Source organism: Oncorhynchus mykiss, chromosome 25, assembly GCF_013265735.2.
Source record: "Oncorhynchus mykiss isolate Arlee chromosome 25, USDA_OmykA_1.1, whole genome shotgun sequence".
NCBI lineage: Eukaryota > Metazoa > Chordata > Actinopteri > Salmoniformes > Salmonidae > Oncorhynchus > Oncorhynchus mykiss.
The window spans coordinates 33,841,691-33,853,897 of NC_048589.1; the positions used below are offsets into that span (position 1 = coordinate 33,841,691).

The 12,207-nt window shown below is 47.4% G+C and overlaps 1 protein-coding gene across 1 annotated transcript in view; it reads right to left on the bottom strand.

Moving 5' to 3' along the window:
* Positions 1-12,207, bottom strand: part of LOC110505812 — a 48,389-nt gene that overhangs the window by 1,857 nt on the left and 34,325 nt on the right. The window contains exons 4-13 of the mRNA XM_036962729.1: positions 11,924-12,007; positions 11,411-11,503; positions 11,086-11,279; positions 10,589-10,782; positions 10,224-10,306; positions 9,457-10,077; positions 7,417-9,327; positions 6,454-6,650; positions 5,827-5,917; positions 5,624-5,682 (exon numbers count right to left, since the gene is read on the bottom strand). Of these exons, the coding sequence (XP_036818624.1) occupies positions 5,624-5,682; positions 5,827-5,917; positions 6,454-6,650; positions 7,417-9,327; positions 9,457-10,077; positions 10,224-10,306; positions 10,589-10,782; positions 11,086-11,279; positions 11,411-11,503; positions 11,924-12,007 (3,527 nt within the window). The remainder of the gene's footprint in view (positions 1-5,623; positions 5,683-5,826; positions 5,918-6,453; positions 6,651-7,416; positions 9,328-9,456; positions 10,078-10,223; positions 10,307-10,588; positions 10,783-11,085; positions 11,280-11,410; positions 11,504-11,923; positions 12,008-12,207) is intronic.

Consider the following 12,207-nt stretch of genomic DNA (forward strand, 5'->3'; position numbering starts at 1 on the left):
CTGTTTTCCCTGCTATAACCCCTCACACTAGACCACTGACATAACCCCTCACGCTAGACAACTGCAACACTGTTTCCCCTGTCATAACCCCTCACACTAGACTACTGCAACACTGTTTTCCCTGCTATAACCCCTCACACTAGACTACTGCTAAAACCCCTCACACTAGACTACTGCAACACCGTTTCCCCTGCTATAACCCCTCACACTAGACTACTGTAACACCGTTTCCCCTGCTATAACCCCTTGGGGCGGCAGGGTAGCCTAGTGGTTAGAGCGTTGGACTAGTAACTGGAAGGTTGCAAGTTCAAACCCCCGAGCTGACAAGGTACAAATCTGTCGTTCTGCCCCTGAACAGGCAGTTAACCCACTGTTCCTAGGCCGTCATTGAAAATAAGAATTTGTTCTTAACTGACTTGCCTAGTAAAATAAAGGTAAAATAAAATAAAATAAACACTAGACTACTGCAAAACTGTTTCCCCTGCTATAACCCCTCACACTAGACTACTGTCATAAACCCTCACACTAGACTACTGCTATAACCCCTCACACTAGACTACTGCAACACTGTTTCCCCTGCTATAACCCCTCACACTAGACTACTGACATAACCCCTCACACTAGACTACTGCTATAACCCCTCACACTAGACTACTGCAACACTGTTTCCCTGCTATAACCCCTCACACTAGACTACTGACATAACCCCTCACACTAGACAACTGCTATAACCCCTCACACTAGACTACTGCAACACTGTTTCCCCTGCTATAACCCCTCACACTAGACTACTGACATAAACCCTCACACTAGACTACTGCAACACCGTTTCCCCTGTCATAAACCCTCACACTAGACTACTGTCATAAACCCTCACACTAGACTACTGTCATAAACCCTCACACTAGACTACTGTCATAAACCCTCACACTAGACTACTGTCATAAACCCTCACACTAGACTAATAAACCCTCACACTAGACTACTGTCATAAACCCTCACACTAGACTACTGTTTCCCCTGTCATAAACCCTCACACTAGACTACTGTCATAAACCCTCACACTAGACTACTGTAACACTGTTTCCCCTGCTATAACCCCTCACACTAGACTACTGTAACACTGTTTCCCCTGCTATAACCCCTCACACTAGACTACTGACATAACCCCTCACACTAGACTACTGCACCACTGTTTCCCCTGCTATAAACCCTCACACTAGACTACTGTCATAAACCCTCACACTAGACTACTGCAACACTGTTTCCCCTGTCATAAACCCTCACACTAGACTACTGTCATAAACCCTCACACTAGACTACTGTAACACTGTTTCCCCTGCTATAACCCCTCACACTAGACTACTGTAACACTGTTTCCCCTGCTATAACCCCTCACACTAGACTACTGACATAACCCCTCACACTAGACTACTGCACCACTGTTTCCCCTGCTATAACCCCTCACACTAGACTACTGCAACCCTGTTTCCCCTGTCATAAACCCTCACACTAGACTACTGCTATAACCCCTCACACTAGACTACTGCCATAACCCCTCACACTAGACTACTGTAACACTGTTTCCCCTGCTATAACCCCTCACACTAGACTACTGCTATAACCCCTCACACTAGACTACTGCAACACCGTTTCCCCTGCTATAACCCCTCACACTAGACTACTGCTATAACCCCTCACACTAGACTACTGCTATAACCCCTCACACTAGACTACTGTAACACCGTTTCCCCTGCTATAACCCCTCACACTAGACTACTGTAATACCGTTTCCCCTGCTATAACCCCTCACACTAGACTACTGTCATAAACCCTCACACTAGACTACTGACATAAACCCTCACACTAGACTACTGCAACACCGTTTCCCCTGTCATAACCCTCACACTAGACTACTGACATAAACCCTCACACTAGACTACTGCAACACTGTTTCCCCTGCTATAACCCCTCACACTAGACTACTGACATAACCCCTCACACTAGACTACTGGCATAATCCCTCACACTAGACTACTGCCATAACCCCTCACACTAGACTACTGTCATAAACCCTCACACTAGACTACTGTCATAAACCCTCACACTAGACTACTGTCATAACCCCTCCCACTAGACTACTGACATAAACCCTCACACTAGACTACTGACATAAACCCTCACACTAGACTACTGTCATAAACCCTCACACTAGACTACTGACATAAACCCTCACACTAGACTACTGTCATAAACCCTCACACTAGACTACTGACATAAACCCTCACACTAGACTACTGTCATAACCCCTCCCACTAGACTACTGTCATAACCCCTCCCACTAGACTACTGCAACACTGTTTCCCCTGCTATAACCCCTCACACTAGACTACTGACATAACCCCTCACACTAGACTACTGCAACACTGTTTCCCCTGTCATAACCCCTCACACTAGACTACTGCAACTAGACTAACCCTCACACTAGACTACTGTCATAAACCCTCACACTAGACTACTGACATAAACCCTCACACTAGACTACTGTCATAAACCCTCACACTAGACTACTGACATAAACCCTCACACTAGACTACTGCTGTAACCCCTCACACTAGACTACTGACATAACCCCTCACACTAGACTACTGCAACACTGTTTCCCCTGTCATAACCCCTCACACTAGACTACTGACATAACCCCTCACACTAGACTACTGCAACACTGTTTCCCCTGCTATAACCCCTCACACTAGACTAATGACATAACCCCTCACACTAGACTACTGCAACACTGTTTCCCCTGTCATAACCCCTCACACTAGACTACTGCAACACTGTTTCCCCTGCTATAACCCCTCACACTAGACTACTGTCATAAACCCTTACACTAGACTACTGCTATAACCCCTCACACTAGACTACTGCAACACTGTTTCCCCTGCTATAACCCCTCACACTAGACTACTGTAACACTGTTTCCCCTGTCATAACCCCTCACACTAGACTACTGCAACACTGTTTCCCCTGCTATAACCCCTCACACTAGACTACTGTCATAAACCCTCACACTAGACTACTGCAACACCGTTTCCCCTGACATAACCCCTCACACTAGACTACTGACATAACCCCTCACACTAGACTACTGCAACACTGTTTCCCCTGCTATAACCCCTCACACTAGACTACTGTAACACTGTTTCCCCTGTCATAACCCCTCACACTAGACTACTGCAACACTGTTTCCCCTGCTATAACCCCTCACACTAGACTACTGTAACACTGTTTCCCCTGTCATAACCCCTCACACTAGACTACTGCAACACCGTTTCCCCTGCCATAACCCCTCACACTAGACTACTGCAACACTGTTTCCCCTGCTATAACCCCTCACACTAGACTACTGACATAACCCCTCACACTAGACTACTGCCATAACCCCTCACACTAGACTACTGACATAACCCCTCATACTAGACTACTGCAACACTGTTTCCCCTGTCATAACCCCTCACACTAGACTACTGCAACACTGTTTCCCCTGCTATAACCCCTCACACTAGACCACTGCAACACTGTTTCCCCTGCTATAACCCCTCACACTAGACTCCTGCAACACTGTTTCCCCTGTCATAACCCCTCACACTAGACTACTGTCATAACCCCTCACACTAGACTACTGCAACACTGTTTCCCCTGCTATAACCCCTCACACTAGACTACTGCAACACTGTTTCCCCTGCTATAACCCCTCACACTAGACTACTGCAACACTGTTTCCCCTGCTATAACCCCTCACACTAGACTACTGCAACACTGTTTCCCCTGCTATAACCCCTCACACTAGACTACTGCAACACTGTTTCCCCTGCTATAACCCCTCACACTAGACTACTGCAACACTGTTTCCCCTGTCATAACCCCTCACACTAGACTACTGCAACACTGTTTCCCCTGCTATAACCCCTCACACTAGACTACTGCAACACTGTTTCCCCTGTCATAACCCCTCACACTAGACTACTGCAACACTGTTTCCCCTGCTATAACCCCTCACACTAGACTACTGCAACACTGTTTCCCCTGCTATAACCCCTCACACTAGACTACTGCAACACTGTTTCCCCTGCTATAACCCGTCACACTAGACTACTGCCATAACCCCTCACACTAGACTACTGCAACACCGTTTCCCCTGCTATAACCCCTCACACTAGACTACTGCTATAACCCCTCACACTAGACTACTGCAACACTGTTTCCCCTGCTATAACCCCTCACACTAGACTACTGCAACACTGTTTCCATTGGTGCCACAAAAGAGAAAAGATGATGTGCAGAATAAAATGTGTGCTGTTTTTTTTTATATTGATTAGCGATTGTCAAGGATGCACAGAAATTCCTAAATATGTGTGGAGTTTTTAGTTCAGATTATTTGTGTGCAATATGTGATCTATAGGCTGAGAGCACTTCAGAAGCTGTTTATTTTATTGGGGTTTGAATAGTGTGAGAAGACAATATATCTGGTGAGAACCACAACATAGGGTACAACATCTATTCTAGCTCTTAAAGGGCCAGTAGCCTAAATCCGGTGTACAATTGTCAATTACAGCATTATTTAATCTGCAGTTATTTATTCTTATTTATTCTGTAACCAATAATATTTACATGTTAATAGTATCTTCTGATTACAACTATTGTCTCATATTTTAACTAAACATAATCTATCAGCTTCCAAAATGTCAGTAGGTACACTACATGACCAAAAGTATGTGGTCACCCAGCTGCAGCTTGGCATTGCGCATGGTGGTCTTAGGCTTGTGTGCGGCTGCTCGGCCATGGAAACCCATTTCATGAAGCTCCCGACAAACAGTTATTGTGATGACCTTGCTTCCAGAGGCAGTTTGGAAGTCGATAGTAAGTGTTGCAACTGAGGACAGACGATTTTTATACTCTTCAGTCCTCGGCAGTCCCGTTCTGTGAGCTTGTGTGGCTTTACACTTTGCGGCTGAGCCGTTGTTGCTCTTAGACGTTTCCACGTCAAAATAACAGCCCTTACAGTTGACTGGGGCAGCTGGTGTGGCTGAAAGAGCCAAATCCACTCATTTGAAGGGGTGTCCACATCATTTTGCATATATAGTGTATATCTAGCTGTCTGATAACACATTCTAATGGAATGGCTTGTCCTGCACATGGTTAAAACCCAGAGTGCACTGAGTGAATGTTGGGAAAAGATCTTGTTTCCTTTCTAAACAGAGCAATGTGATTGCAAAGAGGACTCGGATCACAAAATAGGTGAAGTGAACTGGCAAAAGAGTTGAGTCCTCAAGGGCAGTGTGAATACAAAGAGAACTGAGTTCTTTCACTTTTTTTTTACCCCAGAGTTCACTTTAAAGAGGACTGAGATCAGTTATTTTAAAGAGGACTATATTTGAAAACACCCTCAGACTCCTGTGATGCCTCAACACTCACACAAGAGGGTTGTCATGGCAACAACTAGATGACGAGCCACACCCCACCCAGTGACAAAAGAGGAAGAGGGCAACGGTTCGTGCAACAAACCGCTGTTTTGCAGTGAAGAGCCTATAACTGCCATGCAGACCTACTGACTTATTCATACCTGGTGTCAGACTTGGTACAGTGAGTTCGGCTGGATGCCAAACTTTTCTGATTGTCGTTCTATGGGACAGAGGGTTGAGTATTACAATCCATAACACATGAGTAACGATGATAAAATAACAGGTAACTCCTCGAATGGTAAAATAATTATACAGGTAACAATTCTATTACCTTACAAAATATCTGATATGTTTTGCCACAAACCTCATTGGAGCCATTGTTCTTCCTCTTGTGGAGAGGAGTAAAACACATAGAACACTGATCATCTAGGGTTCCATCACTGTCAGCGTTCCTTCTGTTCAGAAAGTGAGAGAAAGAGAGTGAAAGAGAGCGAGCGAGAGAGAGTGACAGAGAGAGAGAGTGACAGAGAGTTTATTCTATGTTTATGTTTCTGCTAGATTAAAAATGTATGAACGCTCTCATTCAGAACAAAGACAACATCATGTTTCTACAGCTATTGTTTGCGCAACGACATGCAGTAAGTAACATACAGTACATTTCCCTCATTAAAGCCAAGAGGAAAAAGACCCTTGAGTGTTATTATAAAACATTTCAGAATCAGTCATTGCTTGAATTGCTTGGAGCCTCTACTGATTTCTATGAGCAGCCAGAGTACTTTTAAGGCAATTTGCTCTAACATTCATGTCCTTCACTGCTGTAATTTTGTTGAGTTTCTCAGGCTGTGCCCCAAATGAAACCTACTGTATTTTTATCATAGTGCACTAGTTTTGTGCAGAGCCTTGGTCAAAAGTAGTACACTATAAGAGGGAGTAGGGTGCCGTTTGGGACGAAGCCTCTTCTGAACCAGGGGGGCTAAGAATAGCCTCCTACCTCACGGTCTCGTTGCTTTCTCTGGCAGCAGCAGCAGCAGAGCCAGGCCTCTCCTTGTCAGTCATGGTGAGATCACTGCTCTCAGCAGGCCCACGGTGGGTCTCCACCCCCACCACAGCACCGTCTCCCGCCGTCTGATCACCCAGCATGGAGCACCGTTCCTGGGGGTCTGATCCACCAGAGCCCCCTCTCACCACCTGGTAATGTGGATGGTGTTGGGATAAAGGAGACTTGTAGAGTAGAGTAGCATAAAAATATCACTAATTCTCTAACACCTAACTACTCTATAAGTCGTTAACTCACTGATCACGTTCTAATGATTGATTCACTGGCCCAAGCGTACAAAATTACTGATAAATATATGAGCTTGGTATGCAGATGGTGTGATCTAGATTCAGAGGGTATATCACGGCGCAGCGCTCTCTAAATACACCATCTATCTTCCTCTGCTCCTCTGGCCTATCAATCATTCATGGTGGTTGTCATCTGGGTCAGAACATACAGCAACAAACACGACATACATTATCAAACTCCCAGAAAAACTAGATGACATGGTAATAACGATAATAAGTGCAGACACAGGGATACATCCCAAATAGCATCCAGTTCCCTTTATAGTGGACTACTTTTGACCCGGGCCCCATACGTCATAATCTCTCTGTGTCTCAGATGGAAGTAGTTCACCATATATGGAATCTGAGACAGACTATCACAATGGAATTACATGGAGACAGTGACCTGACCTACTGTGTATGTGAGAAATGTCACAGCGTTTTGATGTTGCTTGGATCACCATGTACATACACAAGGTCAGGTCACTGCACAAAGACGCACGCACGCACGCACGCACGCACGCACGCACACGCACACACACACACACACACACACACACACACACACACACACACACACACACACACACACACACAGATCTGTCCTTGCCTTCCATAAAAACTGGATTACCTTATCCTGCTCCTGTGTGGTTGACACCTCGCAGAGTTCCTCTTGATACAGCGTGTTGTGTGTGTGTGAGTCTGTGTGTGTCTGTGTGTGTGTCTCTAGCAGTGGTTCTGGTTCTGAGGACGGTGCTGGTTGTAGCGCTGCCACACTGAAGGTTGAGGGCCAGGTCTCTACTGACTTGCTGAAGGAGGAGGACCACGGCGAGGTCTCCACGTCGTTCTCTGCTTCCTCTACAGGGCCACAATCATCTGTATCCGGGTAGAACAGATCCATTGGCTCCAGAGTGTCGCTCACTGTCATTGGCTCCTCAAGGGCCCATCTAGAACTGTCGTCAGCATCACTGTCTGTATAGAACAAGTCCATTGGTTCACTTTCAGACTCCCAAGCACTTCTCCTCTCAGTGTCTGTATAGGTCATATTCACAGGCTTGGTTTCACTCTGTTCTGTGTCGGCCATTTTGTCCCCTGTCTCTTCAACAGCAGAGGCCTCTGTCTCACTATGACCGCCATCAGTATGATCCCCTGTGTCCTTATCTGAGTCTCTCTCCTCCTGTCTATGCAGTACAGCCTGCCTCTGGGTGTTTGTGTCAAAGAGAGGAGACTGAGGAACCAGCCCAGTGATGACCGATCCAGGGTTAGGCTCCACAAAAGCCTCAATCACCTGGGAGATGGTGACGTCATAGTGGGGGTAGTACACCATGTCAAGGGGTATAATGGAAACTGGCGTGCACTGATGGGGGACGTCCACTACGGTCTCTGTGTTGTCTGTGGTCCCAGACCCATCCACCCAGTCATGTTCCTTTTCTGCGACTCTCTTCTCCTCAGGAGCTACTACATTCACGTCAGCATCTCCAACACAAGAGGCTCTCTCACACTTTCCAGTCCTCTCAACCAAGCAACCTCCAGGGTGCCCACACATGTCTTCATCCCCAGCCTCCGCTTCTATCTCTGGGCTCAGGATCCCTTCCTTACCGGCCTCTGTTAGGAGTGTGGAACTCTGCCCACCATCTGTGCAGGCAGGAGTTGTCCCAGTATGGCTCTGCTCCACCGGGTCCTGACATTGTTCTGAGGTGCCCCCCAGGATGGTCCGACTCTGGTCCATTTCCATATACGGTTGTGGATGCGTTGACTCTGTGACATCATCAACCTGTGTCGTAGTGTTCTCCTGTGACTCTACGTGGCTGTTCTGAACATCTGTTATCTTCTCTTGTGTTTCATACTCTTCTGTGACCTGCTTGTGCCTTTCCTCTGATTCCTCCAGGGACCGCTCCCCATCGCTGTCCCTCTCTGACAGAGAAGTAGTCTGTCTGTGTTCCGTCTCCACTCTGTCAGTCACATCACTTTGACCCTCTGATTTATCAGAACGTTCCTTAGCTAACTCTTCCTCAGGGTTTCCAGCCTTCCTGGAATCTCTAGATGGTTCCGCCGTTTCCTTCTTGGCACATTCTGATGTCCTGTCTGTTGTCTCCGGGACAGTGTCCCATTGATTGGGCTCTTCATGCAGGTCGGGGGTCTCCTGATGTGTGATGTCAGAGCCCTGCTTTGATTGGCTGATTTTCTCATGTTGTGGAGAACACACAGCTCCTCCTCTCTCACCCTCACGCACACTCTCACCCCCACACACACTCTCACCCTCACACACACTCTCACCCTCACACACACTCTCCCCCTTCTGGTCAGAGTCAGTTTCCTGAGGCTCGTCAGAGAGCTCTAAAGATGGCCACCCCTGCTCCTTGTTAACGCTGTTACTCTGACCTGTACTTGACCTGTACTTGTTATTTCCTTCTCTTTGATCAGGCTCCTGCTTGGCTGCCTTGTCCTCACTCAGGTCCAGAATGTAGTTATACTCCTCCTCCTCTTTCTCCCCCCCGTCCTCCTCTTTCTCCCCCCCATCCTCCTCTTTCTCCCCCTTGTCCTCCTCTTTCTCCCCCTTGTCCTCCTCTTTCTCCCCCTCGTCCTCCTCTCTCTCCCCCCCGTCCTCCTCTTTCTCCCCCTCGTCCTCCTCTTTCTCTGGGCGTGTTCTGGATCTGTCCTGTGCGCTCACCAACGAGTTTAGAGAGTAGTTTGCCTCGTCAACAAAGATCTCCCCATCCTGGGGTTTCCCTGTCAGCCCCATAACCGAGGGCAACGGTTCCTCCAGGTCAGGCGTGACCCCGTGGGGGGTAGAGGGAGGGATGCTCATGTCCCAGGATAGCCCGCTGTCGCATAGCGACCCATCGCTACGGCTCTCCACAAACCTGTCTGGAGTCACTGCCTCGTTTGGATGGCCCTCCCAGCAGGAGTCTGGTGAACTGATGACAGAGTCACTGATTGGTGAGTCGCAAGACACAGAGCCGATGACCGAGTCGACGAAGGAGGGCTGCGGGGAGCTGGAGGTGGAGACAGTGAAGACAGGGCTGGGGGTGGACCCAACCGACGAGCCCTCGTTGACCCAGGAGCGCTCCACTGCGACCGGGGAAGTAGGAGACTTGAGATCCTCAGAGACGGAGGAGATTAAGATTTTGGGCGGAGGCTGGACCCAGTCTCTCCGGACCACGTAGGGCCTCTCTCTGTCCCGGCTCCGGTGGACGCCGTTCCTCAGGTCGTGGGAGGAGTCGTTGACACGACAGCTGAGTCTGCCCGACGACACACTCCTCTGTATCACATCAGATGCATTTTCCTGGGGCTGAGAGAGAGAGAGAGAGAGAGAGAGTGAGAGAGAGAGAGAGAGAGAGAGAGAGAGTGTCACCTATGGTTTGTTTATACTACATATCCCTATATGGTGCACTACTTTTGGCCAGACCCCTATGCACTCTATGCAGCCTCTCTCACCTCCTCCATCCCAGGAAAGTGCTCGAGGAACTGGGACACATAGGTCATGATGGACTGCTCGTCTGGAGGGTTGATGGTCACGTCTATGCAAATATTAAAGTGAGAATTATAACAGAAGGACAACAGACTAGTGGAAAATGTACACTGCTTGTCCAGCATAATTGTAGCCCGGATCCAGATCTGCTTGTGCTGTCTTGTCAACTGATATCTATGACCACTGTCATGTCAAACAGTTTGGCATGACAACAGCCATAGGAGTTAGCTATACAGCACAAACTGATCTGAGACCAGGCTAGAATATTTGCCCCTTGTGGGAATGAATAAAGTCTTATTTAATTGAACTGAGTTGGAATTTAATAGTTTACCCTCTGGATCCAGTAGTCTGGGTATGCCCAGGCTGTAGTGGGCTGTCCTGAAGGCCTCCTCTAGGTTCTCCCTGGCTGTCCTCAGCAGAGCTCTCCTCATGTCCACCAGGCTGGGGTCTATAGACTTAATGACAGCAAGGAAGGCCAGCCCACTGGTCCAGCTCTTCCCAAAGTCCTGCACCGCCACACCATACCTGACAGACAGACAGACAGACAGACAGACAGACAGACAGACAGACAGACAGACAGACAGACAGACAGACAGACAGACAGACAGACAGACAGAGAGGACTCAGCAAGTCAGCAACAACTGACAACACTTAAACACGATGTCTGGAAAAACTGCATTGCAATCAAACTTTCAAACTTGTGTGTATGTATATTACTGTATTTACTGTTGCCTGTACTGGCTTTTCAGGCTAATCAAATAAACTATCCAATTTGTGAGATCATCTCTTATGAATTTGATATATGATTGCTGTCCAATCACCACTCACTTCCGGGTTCGTCTCTGGACCCACTGCAGGAGCGTCTTGATGGGCTTCCCATGATCCCTCATGGCGATGGAGCGCGGTCTCTCGAAGGAGGGCGTGCTGGAGTGGGAGGTGTCGGAGTCTGAGCTGGTGGGGAGCGAGGAGAGGCTAGAGGACGAGGGGAACTGACTCTTAATGTTCCCTGTCAGCTCCTTGATCTGAGAGACAGAGGAGGCCCTTATTTCATGATTTGAATATCTTCTAGAGAGAGGGCGAGAGAGCGAGCAGTGGAAAGACAAGAGGTAAGAAGAGCAAGAGAAAGAGAAGGAAAGAGAGAGAGAGAGTTTACCTGGAAAAACAGGATGATATTCCAGATGAGTCCAAGAACGATGGAAGAGTTGCCATCGGCAACATCTGCAGCGTCAATACTGACCAGCTTCACCTGTGCAGGTAAACACACCCAGGTAAACAATCCAACCAATCAACTGGAGGTTTAGACAGTTGTGGTATGCTAGTCAGTCCTTTCGGGATTTCGCAATTTTGCGATTGCACATAAAATCATCACAATATTATCGCATAAAATTAACCCATCACCGTCGAAACCTTTTTACTCGTCAGCGCATTGTCGCGACAAATTGGACAAAACCATTTCATATTGCCATGCAAAATGTCAGAACTGCCGCAGCAATATCAAGCATTATTACCCACAAATATCACAAAAATCCCTGCGAAATTCTGGTGGGACTGGCTAGTGCTTTAAGCAAGATTTCAAAAATTGTCTTGTGATATTCATAGGTGATTGGCTGTGATATTCATAGGTGATTGGCTGTGATATTCATAGGTGATTGGCTGTGATACTCACATTTCTCTCCTCCAGGAAGGTAAGGACCTTAGCGATGTTGTTCAGTCTGAAGATACGATGTGAGGACTGCTTCCATCCATGAAGCTGGTGGAGGACATCAACCATACAATGATCAACAGGTGTCTTGTTAGCTACTGATAACAAACTCAAACACAATATTTAACACACGACTTCTCCATATCTAGCATATCCATGGCTTGCCTCACAAATTGCACCCTATTCCATATATAGTGCACTACTTTTAACCAGGGCCCCCAGGGCTTTGGTTAGGTAATAGGGTAATA